At 54.5% G+C, this 15825-nt stretch overlaps 6 protein-coding genes across 6 annotated transcripts; 2 read left to right on the forward strand and 4 right to left on the reverse strand.

Moving 5' to 3' along the window:
• Positions 1 to 181: 181 nt before the first annotated feature.
• On the reverse strand, positions 182 to 1341 carry F5144DRAFT_526429 (uncharacterized protein). The gene is made up of 3 exons (XM_066786830.1): positions 1327 to 1341; positions 781 to 1259; positions 182 to 705 (listed from the first exon to the last, which is right to left on the reverse strand). The coding sequence occupies exons 2-3, from the start codon at positions 960 to 962 to the stop codon at positions 579 to 581; spliced, it is 309 nt and encodes a 102-aa protein (XP_066646235.1). The 5' UTR covers positions 963 to 1259; positions 1327 to 1341; the 3' UTR covers positions 182 to 578.
• A 2227-nt stretch (positions 1342 to 3568) lies between these two features.
• F5144DRAFT_106515 (26S proteasome regulatory subunit rpn-8) lies at positions 3569 to 4941 on the forward strand. Its single transcript, XM_066782113.1, has 3 exons — positions 3569 to 3841; positions 3899 to 4170; positions 4224 to 4941. Exons 1-3 carry the CDS (start codon positions 3652 to 3654, stop codon positions 4821 to 4823), a joined length of 1062 nt encoding a protein of 353 aa, XP_066646236.1. The 5' UTR covers positions 3569 to 3651; the 3' UTR covers positions 4824 to 4941.
• Positions 4942 to 5058: 117 nt separating this feature from the next.
• On the reverse strand, positions 5059 to 6066 carry F5144DRAFT_599363 (uncharacterized protein; the record flags this gene model as incomplete). The annotated part of the gene is made up of 1 exon (XM_066791002.1): positions 5059 to 6066. The coding sequence occupies one exon, from the start codon at positions 6064 to 6066 to the stop codon at positions 5059 to 5061; it is 1008 nt and encodes a 335-aa protein (XP_066646237.1).
• A 284-nt stretch (positions 6067 to 6350) lies between these two features.
• Positions 6351 to 7667, reverse strand: F5144DRAFT_544840 (Coproporphyrinogen III oxidase; the record flags this gene model as incomplete). Its single annotated transcript, XM_066787322.1, has 2 exons — positions 6351 to 7379; positions 7449 to 7667. 2 exons carry the CDS (start codon positions 7665 to 7667, stop codon positions 6351 to 6353), a joined length of 1248 nt encoding a protein of 415 aa, XP_066646238.1.
• A 1116-nt stretch (positions 7668 to 8783) lies between these two features.
• F5144DRAFT_483467 (autophagy protein Atg8 ubiquitin like protein) lies at positions 8784 to 9358 on the forward strand (the record flags this gene model as incomplete). Its single annotated transcript, XM_066785394.1, has 3 exons — positions 8784 to 8873; positions 9010 to 9227; positions 9301 to 9358. The coding sequence occupies 3 exons, from the start codon at positions 8784 to 8786 to the stop codon at positions 9356 to 9358; spliced, it is 366 nt and encodes a 121-aa protein (XP_066646239.1).
• A 2388-nt stretch (positions 9359 to 11746) lies between these two features.
• F5144DRAFT_590111 (LIM-domain binding protein-domain-containing protein) lies at positions 11747 to 14545 on the reverse strand (the record flags this gene model as incomplete). Its single annotated transcript, XM_066790130.1, has 5 exons — positions 11747 to 12265; positions 12321 to 12938; positions 12992 to 13834; positions 13925 to 14181; positions 14245 to 14545. The coding sequence occupies 5 exons, from the start codon at positions 14543 to 14545 to the stop codon at positions 11747 to 11749; spliced, it is 2538 nt and encodes an 845-aa protein (XP_066646240.1).
• Positions 14546 to 15825: the final 1280 nt, after the last annotated feature.

The raw sequence follows: 15825 nt of genomic DNA on the forward strand, positions 1-15825 counted from the left end.
AACAGGGGCTTGGTCGCAGGACGCCTCCATGCATAAACCAGAGCCGCGTTCGTGGGACTGTTCCACGGGATAACTATTAGTGGAATTAGTTAGATTACCTCATGAGCGGAATGTACGGGTTTCGCACATAGGCACCCCTCGTCCAGGTATTCTCTGCAAATATCTTTGTTTCATGTCTGGTTGAAAAACACCAAAGTTGAACAACCTACGCTCCAAGTGCCTTGCTTAGTACCTAGGTAGGTAGTTGACCGACTCAAATTGACCTTTAGAGGTTGGGCGGAATGCCATCACTGGCCTTCTTTCTAGTCATATTAGCGGTGTTGCGAAATCTGACAGTAAACGCAGCTTGCTGCTCGGTATCTCATGTAATCTGCAATAAATCCAACAATTCGCAGTTGTTGCCTCACTTCCAACGCGCTGCTCAAGGAACCTTCCCATAACGCCTAAGAAACTCCCTATCCCTCTTCCAATCGCCGGCAAACGCTGGCTCCCACGCATCATCTGCTTTCGCGAAATGCCTCGTGGCTCGTTATCGCGTGATCGTCTCCCATTCATTGTGGTGCAGAAAGAACCTCTCCTCAAAGACCGACACCGCCGCCGCCCATCTGGTGGACTTCCTGGTCCTCCTCAACCAGCACTTGGTAGTCCTTTCCCCATGCCGAAACCGAGCCGAGCACTTTCTCGCCAACCTTTGCCGCAAACCCCCTACTTTAGTTAGTATGCAGTGTCGCAAAATAGCAGGCGTATAATAGGTTTCATGAGATGTTGCCGGGAACCTACTTGATTAGGGTGTACTCGTGGGTGATGATTCCGCCAGCGTCAACCACAGCTTGCTTGGCCTGGGCCACAACCGAGTCGGGAGTCTCGGGCGGATAGGTGACGAGAACCGACTTCTGGATGTCGACAGCGATGGCACCAGAAACCAGTGTGAGACCGGCGATAAGGAACGAGAACGGCCTCATGATTGCGGCTTGGTGGGTCTCCGTACGGTTAATTTACCGCTTCCTGTAAATGGGTTGAAAGTGGTGGAAGTCGCAGTTATATTTCACTTTCGCAAAAAGTTGATGTTCGGGAAAAGCGATGACGCCGATTTGCAGGTGGTAGGTGATGTTGTTAGGTGGCAAGGGGATCGACCCTGGATCGACTTGCGACAGGAGCGGCCCCTCGTTTTACATGTATTCAAGGGCACGCATTGCCGCGTAATGGCACGCAGGAGCGTGACGGAACAGGCAGCTGGGTAAGGCCCAGGCTCCCACTAGGTGCGCGGGTCCGCGCGGATTACGTAATTCCAAATGCTAATGTAATCGCTAAATATGCATCTAACAGAACAGTGCCCCGCGCCTCCATCAACGCCAACACCACTTCCACCACCACCGATACCGCCGCCGCCGCGATGGCCACCTCTTTTGCAGACGACTGCCTCCCTCCTGAGAATATTTACGACTCTCGAAACGCCTTGTTTGAAGCAATCAATGCATGGGCTATAACGAGAGGTTACGCCTTCACGACTGGAAAGTCGACCACCGAGAAGAGCGGGAGAATGACAGTTACATACGCCTGCGACCGAGGCCGCCGGCCCCCCGAGGCATCAAGCAGTCGCCAGAGAAGAACTAGTAGTCGAGTGACCAGCTGCCCCTTCTCGGTCCTAGCTAAAGAGTCGTCCGATGGTAGTTGGGTTCTTAAACACCGCCCCGATTCTCGATTCTCGGTACATAACCATGAACCAAGCCAACACCCAGTCGCGCATCCAGTTCATCGACAACTCTCTGGAGGTACTTCACAACTTGCAGACTTCTCGAACGCTGGTCTCGCACCGAAAGAGATTCAGACCCTTGTACGACAAAGTGGCTCGCTAGCTACCCGGCAAGATATCTACAACCGGATCGCGGATGTACGTCGAGATGCTTGTGAAGGCCAGAGCCCGATTCATGCGCTAGCCAACCAACTCGAGAAGGAGGGCTTTTGGAGTCGAATCCAGTTTACACCAGATGGCCGTGTCACAGCAGTTCTCTTCGCGCATCCCGACTCCCTTGCTTACCTTCAAGTTTACCCTGAGCTACTACTTCTTGACTGTACATACAAGACGAATAAGTACGGCATGCCTCTCCTTGATATGATTGGCGTTGATGCAGCACAACGGTCTTTCTGTATTGCATTTGCATTCCTGAGCGGCGAGACAGAGGAAGACTACACTTGGGCTCTCGAGCAGTTAAAGTCACTGTACGAGCAATGCAATACTACTCTCCCGTCTGTAATTCTTACGGACCGCTGCCTTGCAGCCATAAATGCAGCTTCAGCGCTCTTCCCTTCTGCTGCAACGCTCATCTGCATCTGGCATGCGAACAAGGCAGTCCTTGCCCGATGCCAACCAGCATTCCCGGAGGCTGAGAAGTGGAAAGAATTCTACGACTCTTGGCATTCGATCATTAGTTCGCCAACAGAAGAGGAGTATGCCAACCGGCTTGCACAATTTCAACAAAAATACGCTGTTGAACACCCCAACGAGGTCGGGTATATCAAGACCACGTGGCTTATCCCATTCAAGGAGAAGCTTGTACGCGCTTGGGTCGACCAGTCGACTCATTTTGGCAATACAGCTACCTCACGAGTAGAAGGGATCCACGCCCTCCTCAAGTCATACTTGAGGAGATCGACATTCAACCTCTTCGAGGCTTAGAAGGCAATCCGACTTGCTCTCCAGAACCAGCTCGCCGAGTTACAAGCATGGCAGGCAAGGCAACAGACTCGGACTCCGCTTGAGCTTTCTGGGGCATTGTATGGAGTCGTACGAGGATGGGTGTCACACGAGGCGTTAAGGAAGGTCGAGGAGCAACGGAAGCTACTTGCAGAGACAGACCGTCCTCGATCCCTAACTTGCACAGGTACTTTTACTCGTGTCTACGGGCTCCCATGCTTGCATGCACTTGATGCTCTCCAAGGCGAGCCTCTTCTTCTCAACCACTTCCACTCACATTGGCATTTAAAGCGCAAGGGAACCCCACAGCTACTCCTTAAGCCTCGCCAGCGCATTGAGCCAATTCGGGCTCAAAGCTCACTCCCCAAATCAAGTACAAAGCGGGAGCCGAGTCAGTTTGAGGCAGTTGAGGCCCAGGTCCAGGCACTTGAGCCCCGTCGGGCTCCAAGCAAGTGTACGAAGTGCCATGCAGTTGGCCATATAAGGACCTCAAGGGCATGCCCTCTGCGGTATTCAGATGTATTGTAATTAGTTCTGGCGATGGCGTTGATGGAGGCGCGGGGCACTGTTCTGTTAGATGCATATTTAGCGATTACATTAGCATTTGGAATTACGTAATCCGCGCGGACCCGCGCACCTAGTTAGTGGGTAAGGCCCACCCCGGCTTAGGTAACCTGCCTCTTCAAGAAGGTCAAAGCTTCTTTCAATCTTTCCACCCATGTTGGCCCAAGCGCTCCCGCCCCTCCAGCCTTGTGCTCCCAACACCTTGACAGTCTCGAACTAGCCTGATTAGGGAGTGACCTTGAACTGGCGAGGCAGCGAACTGCGTGACGACGACTGACACAAGCAACACCAACGAAAAACAGACAACCTCAAACCCGCAATTCCGAACCCGACCCACGATCACACATCAACATAGAAACGCCGACTCTTTATTTTCCCACCATATCCTCGTCATGCCAGCCACAACCGCAGAGACGCTGTCGCTAGTGACGCGCAACGTCTCGGTTGCCCCGCTAGTGCTACTCTCCGTCGTCGACCACTACAACCGCACAGAAGCCTTCAAGAGCAAAACCAAGCGGGTCGTGGGTGTGCTATTAGGGCAGAATGACGGCAAAAATGTGCGAGTGTCAAACAGTTTTGCGGGTAAGCATATGCAACCAAACGGGCGCCCTGGTGGTGTTTGCTGACCAGATGCTGCAGTTCCCTTCGAGGAGGACGACAAGGATCCCTCAGTCTGGTTCCTAGATCACAATTACGTCGAATCCATGAACGAAATGTTCAAGAAAGTCAATGCGCGCGAGAAACTAATAGGGTGGTACCACTCGGGTCCCAAGCTACGGGCCTCCGATCTCGAGATCAACGAGCTCTTCAAGCGCTACACGCCCAACCCGCTTTTGGTCATCATTGACGTCCAACCGAAGGAATCTGGCGTTCCCACAGATGCGTATTTTGCGGTGGAGGAGATCAAGGATGTGGGTGCTTTCCGAAATCCCTGCTTGAGAGGTTGCTAACTGAGCTTGTACAGGACGGCACCACCACATCCAAGACTTTCGTGCACACACCGACAATTATCGAGGCCGAGGAAGCTGAAGAAATCGGTGTCGAACACCTCCTGCGCGACATCCGGGACGTAGCGGTCGGCACTCTTTCCACACGTGTCACCAACCAACTCCAGTCACTGCAAGGCCTTCACCTTCGCCTGCGCGACATCCAAGCGTACCTGCAGAAAGTCCTCGACGGTCAGCTCCCGGTCAACCACGCAATTCTGGGGAATCTCCAGGACGTCTTCAACCTGCTGCCGAATCTCTCCACACCCAAGCCTGGCGCTGCGGCAAACGGGGCTAAGGGCGACACTGAGCTCAACTACGCGATGAGTGTCAAGTCCAACGACCAGCTTATGGCCATCTACCTGAGCAGTCTCATCCGAGCGATCACCGCCTTCCACGACCTCATCGAGAACAAGATCCAAAACCGGCAGCAACAGGAGGAGAAGGAGGCAGCCAAGAAGGAAGGCGAGAATGGCGCCAAGGAAGGCGAGAAGAAGGAAGGCAGCCCAGTCAGCGGCGATTCTAAGGAGAGTAGCGGAGACAAGGAAAAGGAAGGGTCCAAGGACAAGAAGAAATAGGCTAGATAGAGCCAAGCGCTATGAATGACTGTAAGAGATTCCGGAGTTGCCCGCCTAGGGCGTGTTGAATTACGGCAGTAAAAGGCAGGCCTCGGGATCTTGAAGCATCCTCTTGGACCTCCAAGGCGTTGCAGCGCTCGCGGGAATATTACTTCCGCCCTGCCGCATAACGCACATCCAGCGAACCCCCATTCCTCTCTCGTCAATGATGCTGTCCTTGACCGTCTAAACCCGATTAGACATCCGCGACAATACCTGCCATCTCTTCCTTCCTCACTCTTCTTTCGACCACATACTGACCCAACGCTGCGTCCCATCTCTCAGCCAACAAGCACGCCAGCAGATGTTTACATACCGGAACCCCTTCCCCATCCCCAGCCTCCAACCCATCCAGGCTCATGCCACCAAACGACCACTCTGCTGCCTCCACTGAGACACCGCTCGGCTCGGCTGATGCATACTCAAAACCCATTTCCCGTTCCCCGCCCGCCCGGCCGTAGGAAGCCGTAATCTCCCCCTGGACAGCCGCGAACGCAAAGGCAGCACAACTGCAATGCCACGCATCCAGCCGTACAATGTATCCCTTCTCCTGACTCCCCATACCCATTCCCCCTACACCATCCGCCTCGTCCCCATCATCACTATGTTTCCGTCTGCGCCGCCTCTCGCGAGCAGCCTCCACCGCAGCCGCCGACTGCACCAAGTAGAACGCATTCCCGCGCCCCCCTCGTCGCTCACCACCAGCCCCGGCAAGAACCATCCCCTCCTCACTCTTCCCTAACCCACCGCCCCGCGCCGACGCCTCCCCAACAACGCCACCATCCCCACCCTCCACACCACCCCCCTCGATCCCCGCACCTCCGCCACCCGAGCTAGAGGATGTGGAACAATCAGCCAGCGCCACGCGCGCCACAAACCCGCGCTCCAGCAGGTCCAGCGCGGGCAGCACCAGCCCCGGGAAGAGCACGTGCAGGGTGACGATCAGGTGGCGGTGGGAGGCGGGGACGCGGCGGAGGGGGTTTTCTTGGGGGGGTTTGTTTTTGTTTTCGCTTCTTTGGTTTGCTGTTGGCGGTGGTGGTGGTGGTGCTGCTCGCGTTGGTGGTGGTTGGGTTGTTGGGGATGGGGTGAGGGGGATGGCGGCGATGGCGTTTAGGAGGGTGGTTAGGAGGGTGCGGGTTGGGGGGAGGTGGGGGGTTGTGGGTTTGGTTGGGGGATTGGAGGGTTGCGATAAGAGGGATTCCATTGTCTTGTTCATAGGTGGGAGTTGAGTTAGGGATTGAGTTGGGGAATTGAGTTGGGAAATTGCGGTTATTTGACTTTTTGTTGTTGTACCTTATACTTCGAGGTTAAGTTGATGCGGGACCAAGATGGCAGAGCGACAAGGAGTTGTCCTCAGGCAGCACTCATCACAGCAACGCAGCATAGGTAGTAGGTAGTGGACATGAAAAAAGGCCTAAATACAGTTCTATCATGTCTAGCTAGAGTACATTTTCAAGTGACCAATACAACGCCTCGCTCTTCCATCGTCTATACCCATTCCTTGGGGTTTTGCAACACCTCAACCAGCCGTGCCTCTCTGCTCTTCGGCTCTGGCTCGTACATGTACTTCCAGCTTGCCGTGAGGGGCAAGCTCATCAGAATACTTTCTACACGAGCGCCTGGCGTATTCAACCCAAACGCAGTCCCTCGGTCGTGCACCAAGTTGAACTCGACATACTTGCCCCTGCGAATCTGCTGCCACTCCTTCTCTTGCTCAGTAAACGCCATATCCTTGCGCTTGTTCACAATAGGAATGTAAGTCGGTAGAAATGACTTGAGCGAGTCCTGGACGAAGGCGAATAGGTTCTCTCGGTCCGAAACCGTCTCGTCGAGATCGTCAAAGAAGATACCACCGATGCCCCGCGACTCGCCGCGGTGCTTGTTGTAGAAATACTCGTCGCACCACTTCTTGAACCTCGGGTAGTAGCCCTTGTCGTGCTTGTCGCACACATCCTTCAGCGACTTATGGAACTGTACTGCGTCCTCGTCGAAGAGGTAGCTCGGTGTCAGGTCGCAACCGCCGCCGAACCACCATGCGCCCGACGACCCGTCCGGGTTGGCTGTCTCAAAGTATCTGTAGTTGAGGTGTACCGTCGGCGCCATGGGATTTCTCGGGTGTACGATCAAGCTGAGCCCTGCAGCGAAGAACTCGAGGCTGTCGGGGATGTTGTTCTCGTCGGCGATGTTCTTGTGGTTTGCGCGCATCTTGAGAATGGCTGGCTTCGGTAGAGTGCCATAGACGACACTGACACCGACACCGGCCTTCTCAAAGATTTTACCATCCTGGAGGACACAGGTGATGCCGCCGCCGCCCTCCTTGCGCTGCCACTCGTCTACTCGAAACCGGGTGCCGTCCACCTCTTCCAGAGCCCGTACAATAGCCTTCTGCTGCTCCTTGGCGAACTTCTCCATACGGAGGCGCATGGGGGAAACGTCGGAAACGCCTTGCTCCGTCTTGAGCTGCTGGTCGCGCTCGGCGAGGGTCGGTGTGTCCATCCGGTGGGGTTCGTCGATCGCCTGCGCAGGAGAGGTGTTAGCCAAACTGTTCGCAATGGGAGAGGAATTCAGCCATGCGCCGAAGCATACCATCTTGTACGTGAGCGGCGCCGCGATCAAGAGCCCAAAGGCGATCCAGCCCAAGTACCTCCTGTGCGGTGCGAGGGCTTGATCTGGAGTGCTAGGGCTAGGGAAACTTGACAAAGCTCTCCGAGAGACCCAATTGGCATTGGCAGCCAGTGCACTCCTCGATTGACTGCGCGACTTGCATTGCGCAAGAAGACGGAGAGCTGGACGCCGGGAAGCCATCGCAGCGGCGTCTTATGCCCAGCGACTACGTAGCGGGAAGATGCCGAACTCGAGGAACAATCAGACGATTATGGGCGCAGACATAAGGCCACTTGCCGAATACGGTAATCAAGAAGCCGGCGCACGCCGATGGGGCTCTCTCTTCAAATCCGCTGTTCCTGCAAGATCCGGCGCCTCACTCGGCTGATTTCGCTGTCAAAATCAGATGTTTCCCCAAAATCCAGAACTCGAAAGTGACCCAGCGGAGCGGAACCTTTGCCTGTGCCAAAACAGTCCGGCCCCGGTTCGGTCTGGGCGCGGCGATTAAACCCACACCGCCGCGGGGTGGACTTAGCGGCATTCGAGAAGCGAAGCAGCTATCCGAAGCTGCTCCATCACATTGACGGCATCCACAGCATATGATGCGTAGAAGGAAAACAAGTGATGTCATAGAGGAAGCGGATCGAAATACGTCCTAGTTAACGATCGAGCGACGACAGCCGCGGGCTAATCCCTCCGGTCTGACACAAAGGACAATACGCCCTGTAACTAACCATTAGTGAGAGTACTTATTTCGGTCAAGACTTCCGCTCGGTAGTTAGTATTTAGCTTGGTATGTGCATCATAATTTAATAACACCATAGTTCGGTTTGATCAGGGGGTCAATCACCGAAGGAAATCGAGGCAGCTGAGCTCGCTGAACAAGCAAAGTGGCAAGCACCTGGCCTCAGCCGGCCTCGAGAAGCCCATGTGAACAGGCCGTCTGATTCATCCAAGGCTCCAGCCACGCCAATCCTGATGCGGCTGGTCTGCTCCCTCCCCATTCGTCATCAAGTCAGCCCCGCCTTCCACCAACTGTGCCGTGCGACTCGGCACCCCCCCAAGCCGCCGTTTATCAAGGCGCCTGCGTACCTACGCAACTCAGAACCTCGACCTCCTTCTTCCAACAGCTTCCACCCTTCTCGTTCGACAACAAAGGTATATCCACAACCCGTCGCTCGCCCATCATAAATTCGCTCGGCACCCAGTCTCTCGCAGAAACAACGTCACTAACATTCCGTTCAGCCATCACTGAGCACCGCACCCTCGCATCAGCATCACTCAGTCTATCGATCTATCAATCACAAAATCATCAAAATGCGCAGCAAGTTTAAGGACGAGCATCCCTTCGAGAAGCGCAAGGCCGAGGCCGAGCGCATCCGCCAGAAATATGCGGATCGCATTCCTGTAAGTTATCCTCTACTGGCGGTGAAGCACCGGTTCAACGGTTCACGGAGAACCCCGCCGAATCCCGTCGCTCCCCCCGACCCGTCCGCGCAACAAGCAGCACACAACAGATTACTGACATCTTCGCGCGATCTAGGTCATCTGCGAGAAGGTCGAGAAGAGTGACATCGCTACGATCGATAAGAAGAAGTACCTCGTACCTTCAGACCTCACCGTCGGCCAGTTCGTGTACGTGATCCGCAAGCGGATCAAGCTCTCCCCGGAGAAGGCGATCTTTATCTTCGTCGACGAGGTTCTGCCGCCCACCGCCGCGCTCATGAGCAGCATCTACGAGGAGCACAAGGATGAAGACGGGTGAGTTGTTTCCGAGCCCGCCAGTTACATGGCCTACCGCTTTGCACAAGATGCTAACAGGGTCCAATGGCAGGTTTCTTTACATCACATACTCGGGCGAGAACACCTTCGGAAACTTCGAAACTGCCTGAGTCAGGAACCCTCGACTTTATTCTTGCATTTTAATGTGTTAGCGGCGTTTTCGGCTATTGGTTTGGGAAGACTCGAGAATGAGGGATTCTTTGGGACTGGACTATCATGCACTGCCTTTTCCTTTTTGCCGGACTTTCTCGGCAGTGGCTGCGTGGCTATGAGGAGCTGAGGAGGGATAACAATCTACACATCACAACGCGCTCGGCCAGGGAGTGATCAGGCGGTGAGGGAGAACGACTCCCCGCCGGCTTGGCTCACGGTTGTCAGATCTCTCCTGGTTCACGCCACAAAGCCACTTTATCATCTTTGCCGATTTTGCGTCTTCATGGTGGCCCCGCGATGCAAGCTAGACTAGACCGTGGGCTTCTCATGTTCGAAACGGCCGCTTCGGCCTACATGTGTTGGTAGCTCCGGCCGGGAGTGGGTCGTGCCCATCCCCGACTTGGCACGGCATGGTGGATACACGGAGACACTGGATGAGGAGGGAATAGCGCGTTAGGCAGTCAATCAACACTATTGTTTAGTAGAGTTTGAGGATTACACGTGTCGTGGTGATTTGTCGCCCGAGGGGGGCGTGTTTAGTGTGCCCTTATGTTTTTTTGTCAGGCCACTTGACGTGTTCCTCTCACGAATCAACATGTGGTGTGCTTCGGTCAAGTTATCCGATAAACTAGACCTATTGAATGCTGCCGATTCGGATGATGACTCTGACACTGGGAAGAGTGGATGGATGACGTGATGACTCCCCGTTCTCAAGCCACATGACTACCGCCTCCCGTGACTCGCAACTACAACACTTCCATCCGTACAAGTTGTAATCAGGTAATAATAGGCTAGTTGTCACTACACAGTCAGACAAGGCTGTGGTTCCGACTCTGGGATTCCGAGGAATAGCGTCTAGTATTTTCTCAACTTCGTCCTTGACTTCACCTCCGCGGTTGAGTAAATGTGAGCTTAAATACAAGAAACTCTACCCTATCTAGTCTAGGGTAAAGATTTTACCATGTTTTCGAAGTCTTCGTTTATAGTTAGAGATACCAGCACCGGCAAAACAGGGAGCAACCGATCAAACCGAGCTCATATCAGGCGAATCAAAAAATGGGCAGTAAATGACTTGCTCGAATCCCCTAACACCATCACACCCACTTAGCGAAGCAAAGCACAACTGTAGGATCACGTTTTGATGCAGTCAGTAGAATGTAATGCTAGTAAATAAACCAGAGGCGCGACATCGCCTGAAAGGCCAAGCAATCAATAAAACAAAACTATTTTACATAAGAACGATTAAAGCAATGCCACCACGCCAGACTCCTCCCGCCTTCCGCCCCCTTGCTTTTCTTTCTGGCCGATGATAGACAACAGACGAGCCATGATGCCCCTTCTGCAAGTCACCTCGTCTTCCCCTGCCACTCCACCGCTGTTCATTAACCACCGCCATACCATCCATCATTGACTCGTCTTCCTTGCTGCATGGATTTTGAGATGCTGCCCCACCAAATATCAAAGAAGAAAAATAGAAAAGAAAATAAAGATCCTGGACCCTCCAGCGTATGTATGGACGGTGGCGAGCCCGCAAACGAGAAACAGAAGGGTTCAACCAAGATGTCCGTATGTTACCCTCCTCCCCCCTCCCCCCTCCCCTTGCCGCGGAGATGGCCATGGTGGTGTATTGTGATAAGCACCCGAAGCGCGACCGTTGCCCCGTCTTCGGTTCAGGAGCGAGATTGCTCGTAAATTGTGAGTTTGAGGGGAGGGGTAAAACATGAATAAACACAACTCTGGGTGTGAAAAGAAATAAATAGTGTGCATAACGCATGAGGTGGGGATATGTGTTGTGGATAGAATAGGGGATGCAGAATAAAAAGGGGGGTATATGAAGGGTCTGATTCCAGAAAATGCTCTTAGCTGGGCCACCACCGGTAAAACAAAAAAGGGCAGGGGAAAAAACATACGAAAGGAAAGGGACGATGAGCATTCGAGCAAGATGAAACCTCAAACTCATGAGAACAAGATCAGATTGGTTTTGACTCCAGCCCTTCCGCCCAGAAAACAACCGATTCCAAATGATGTCCAAAGCAAAAGAACAATAACAACAGCGGTATTAAGATCCCCTGATCCTAACGCCAATATGACACCATAATAATAGTACTCCCAGAGCAACGACGCGCGTTTGGACCCGACTCCACAAGTTTGGGAGGTGAGGGATTCCCCAAGAACACCCTGCCCAGGTTAGGGGGGGAAACGCGATCGTGCCGATTCTGGTACCGGGCTATAATCTAGCCTTGTCTAAACGCAACCGGAGACGTGATATGCCAGGAGAGTCGTCCAACATCGATTTTTTTCGGGGAGAAGCCTTCCACTCATGAGATAACCGGTAAAAATCTGTGTTATACCGGATTGTTTCCGGTTTTGTGCCGTTTCGGCATGCGAGGAGTCGGGGGTTGCTTCCCCTTGATCTGGACTCCGTTCAGCTGCGGAGTTCCAATAGGCACGGGCGTCGGAGCTGATGCGGGCGCATCCTCCTCAGCCTTCACCGTTGACGGTCTCCGTCTTTTATTGCTGTTCTGTGCCGGCGACGTGTTGGCGCTCGGCCCACTGGAATTGGTGCCTTGTTGACTCGCCTGGAGTTGCATCATTGGTGCCGACATCGGTACTGGGACCGGGCTGCCGACCATATGAGGAGAGCCCGGCAACATTTGGTTGGCCATGGCGGGGCTCGCGCCAACCTGAAATTGGCCAAACCCAGGAGTTCTCGGCCCGCCCTGTGGCATGGGCTGGCCGTTCATGACTTGAGCGCCGGCGTTGACCTGGTTGAGGTACTGATCGAGCGCGGCATACGGCGCCAATCCAGGGTGAGCATGGTAGTAACCAAACAGCGGGCCCATCTGGCCCATAATCTCGACCATCTGCTAAGAGTCAGTGCTGTATCGATAAGGCGGGGGCGATGCGAACCGATGGTACCTCAAGAAACTGATACACAGCCTCCGTGATCCCCATACCGCTCTTGACCACGGAGTGAGGAAGCTCGATGTCGGGCGGAGGCCCAGGGGGGGCCTTGGCTGGTTTTGGTTTGCTTTTCTTGCTCATCTCGGGAGATTGCTTGGGATCTTGGGTGTTGAGATTGCGCCATTCCTTGACCCAGTTGTGCGACGGTCTGGCGGCTTGGATCACCAGTCGTCTCGAGACGTACTCCTCGTGGCCCGTCGTCTCAAATTCGAAGATATCGAACTTATGCTCGCTGTCAAAGTAAACACGGAGAGTGCCAGTCGCAACAAGGTGTGCGCCATCCTCAAACCAATAGACAAGGCTCGCTTTATCGTTCAATATCATGTGGCAGTCGTTGGGCATTATCCGATCGGTTGTCCCCTTGTCCAGGACCAACTGCATCGACTTGACGCCGCTATCGAAATGGGTGTGGAAGTAGCGCGCAATGGCGGGATATGCAATCTCATAATGCTTATGCTGAACTTGATCCTCGCCATCTCTGATGAGAATCGAGTGCTTAAATGCGCCCTTGTGTGAGAAGAAACGCTTAACGAAGTTGTTCCAGTACTCCAGGTCGTCCCGACCCTTGACGCCCTGATAAGGTGTCAGTTTAAATACAGAGCATCGCTCGCGAGCGGAAGACATACCGTAAACCCGCTGAGGTGCTCGCTGAATTGCATCAACTTCAGCAAACACATACCCTTTAGGCTCAGGGGGGGATCCCTCCGTTGTGCTTGTATAGCATGTTGTTGCTGCGCTTGTGCATGTGCTTGCACCTGCATCTGAGCCATCAACTGAGCTTGGTGTTGTGATTGCGTAGTTTGAGGAGTCTGCGGCACGACCTGAGTTTGCTGCTGTTGCGGCTGAGGCGGCTGTTGCTGTTGTTGTTGCTGCGGCGCCTGTTGTTGCTGCGGCGGTTGTTGGGATTGCGGGGGTTGCTGTTGGGGGTTAGGTTGTGGCGTGTGGCCTTGGGGACCGGGAGTCGGCGGCGCCGGTGTATTCGGTCCGGGTCCGGACTGCCCAGGTTGCCCGGGCTGCGAACCCGGCGGTTGCTGCTGCTGTGGTTGCCCGGGAGTAGGCTGCTGCTGTTGCTGTTGTTGGGGCTGCTGTGGTTGTTGTTGCTGTCCCGGGCCTTGCTGCTGGGCCTGCTGAGCTTGTTGAGCCTGTTGTGCCTGCTGAGCCTGCTGGGCCTGCTGGGCTTGTTGAGCCTGCTGGGCTTGTTGAGCCTGCTGGGCCTGCTGGGCCTGCTGGGCTTGTTGGGCCTGTTGAGCCTGCGCTGCTTGTTGCGCCGCTTGGTGTTGAGCCTGTTGGGCCTGCTGGGATTGCTGAGCCTGCGAGTGTTGGGCATGTTGAATCGCGGCCATCTGGGCCTGGTGCATGTTGAGGTGCTGCGAAGTCATAGGATGCTGATTCGGGTTGCCTCCTTGTTGTCCCATCTGGATCTGCTGCTGCTGCTGCATTGCGATTTGCTGGGCGGCGAGCATGTTCGGCTAGAGATGTTTGTTAGCATAACATTCACTCGCTGAACCTACGCATTTTGCCATAAATCAAGAGATCCAATGCGGCCGAGGCTGCCTTACGTTCATGGGTTGGCCCTGCTGTTGGTGCTGTTGAGCTAATTGCGCCTGTTGGAAGTGGAAGGGGGAAGCTACCGGCATCCTCCTGCTCATCGCCGCCATGTGGGCAGCCTGTGCTTGGGTCATCTGATTCATGGGTACACCCATTTGACCACCACTGAACATGGCGTGCTGAGCCATCAGCGCCGCTCTTGTTTGCTGCTGGTGTTGCAACTGCTGGAGCCTCTGTTGTTGTTGAAGCTGTTGGTTGTTCGCGGCGTCTGAGCATTGCGGTTAGCACACCTTCGGGTGCGAGTGCACGCAAAGAGTTACGAGGTACCTACACATTTGGCCCATTTGGGGGTGGTACATCTGCTGGACTTGTGCCTGACTCAAGTGTTGCATGGCGTGGGCGTTTGGGTTCCCTGGTGGCATTCCTCCCATGAGGGCGGCAGCGCTCATCTGAGGGCCAGAATTGGAGACCCCCATGTGCCCAACAAGCTGGTGCGGTATGCCGCCCGCACTTGTGCCAGGCTGACTTGGGTTATGCGCCATACCGGGAGCCATAGGATGCCCTGGGGCGCCGCCTGGGTGTTGCTGCATTCCGCCAGGGTGCGGCATAAAACCTGGCCCCATACTAGCCATCACCTCCAGAGCTGCCAGTTACCCACCAAGCGGATATCGAACCAATTTCCTCCTGCTCTATCGCATGCCAAGCTGGACGCGAGTCGTCGAATGTGGTTGAAGGCTCTACCTTCGTCGGAGCCGGACCGGGAATGTGCAAAGTGGCGAGACGGTCGCGTAACCGTCACGGAGCGCCGAATGACCGTAAGTAGAAAGCGAAAGAGCGATTGCGACCGCGGCGCGGATTGTTGGGAGTTGTCGCGGCTGGTTCTGACGATGGCCCAGTCGCGGGTTATGCGACGTCCCCGGTGGGACAGTCGGGAGAAAAAAAATCGTTGGTAGCGCAGGCGGCAGCGGTATTGAAGAGAAAGAATTGCGCGTAATGATTATGAGACCACAGTGTTCGTCGAGAAGTTGGGCGGACGTTTGGGCGAGATCGACAACTGCGGCAACGACGTGTCGCGGTGGGAGGTGGACTGTGGAGTTTGGGGGACGGGGGGTTGGGATTGGCAAGATTAAGGTAGGGGACCAAGAGGAGCGACTGGGTTCGTGGGTGCAAAAGCGGTCGCCCGATTGATGAAAATTGGGGTGGCTCTCTCGGCAGAACGTCGAAACTTTAAGCCGTTCGGTCACCTTTCGGTAGACACAAATTTTAGCGACAGACAAATTTTGCAAAATATGGTGAACGAAGTATTGTGAGTTTTAGGATTCAAGAATGGGATTGTGGTCCCGGCCTCGAACCACAATAACCGTTATGTCGAAGTGGGAGAGAAATGGGAATCAGGGGACTAAAGTGAGGCGTCGAAAGGTTGCGAGAGGCTTGGCGGGGAATCGACTCTTTTGGGGGGGATCGGGGGTGCTTTTGACTGTTGTGGGCTGATTTGACGACTTGGGCCCGTGCCACCTCTACGGCTGGCCCGGAAGAATCTGAAAGCCGCACTGTGGAGAGTTCGTTTCCTGTCTGCCCATGATGGGGAAGATTGATTCTTACGGTTTGCATTTAGAAGAATGGACCAAGCACGAGGCAGCTTTACATCTATGCAGGTCGCGCATCCTGTATACGGCAGTTTGTTGATTTGGATACCACTCCTGCAATCGGGATGCCCAAGTTTGGTAGTGTTACGAGCCTGGGCCCGGAGCTGGGCACCGATTGGTGGTTCTGTCGAGAGGCTCCATTGTCCCCGCCCGGGGGTGTTTTGGAAGACCCCGCTTGCTAATCCAGCACGTTAGTTATATGTCACGTGGTTTTGAAATCTCGATTTTTTTCTTATCGCTATCACCGGGATGGGTATTTCTTCATC

This window comes from Chaetomium tenue, assembly GCF_020726465.1.
Source record: "Chaetomium tenue strain MPI-SDFR-AT-0079 chromosome Unknown F5144scaffold_2, whole genome shotgun sequence".
Taxonomy (NCBI): Eukaryota; Fungi; Ascomycota; class Sordariomycetes; order Sordariales; family Chaetomiaceae; genus Chaetomium; species Chaetomium tenue.

What these genes read in the sequence shown, in the direction of transcription:
- F5144DRAFT_526429 (XM_066786830.1), bottom strand. Translation starts at nt 962, where the DNA reads ATGAGGCCGTTCTCGTTCCTTATCGCCGGTCTCACACTGGTTTCTGGT. An exon ending in CACGAGTACACCCTAATCAA is followed by an intron (nt 706 to 780) that starts GTAGGTTCCCGG and finishes TAACTAAAGTAG; the next exon opens with GGGGTTTGCGGCAAAGGTTG.
- F5144DRAFT_106515 (XM_066782113.1), top strand. Translation starts at nt 3,652, where the DNA reads ATGCCAGCCACAACCGCAGAGACGCTGTCGCTAGTGACGCGCAACGTC. An exon ending in AGTGTCAAACAGTTTTGCGG is followed by an intron (nt 3,842 to 3,898) that starts GTAAGCATATGC and finishes CAGATGCTGCAG; the next exon opens with TTCCCTTCGAGGAGGACGAC. An exon ending in CGGTGGAGGAGATCAAGGAT is followed by an intron (nt 4,171 to 4,223) that starts GTGGGTGCTTTC and finishes GAGCTTGTACAG; the next exon opens with GACGGCACCACCACATCCAA.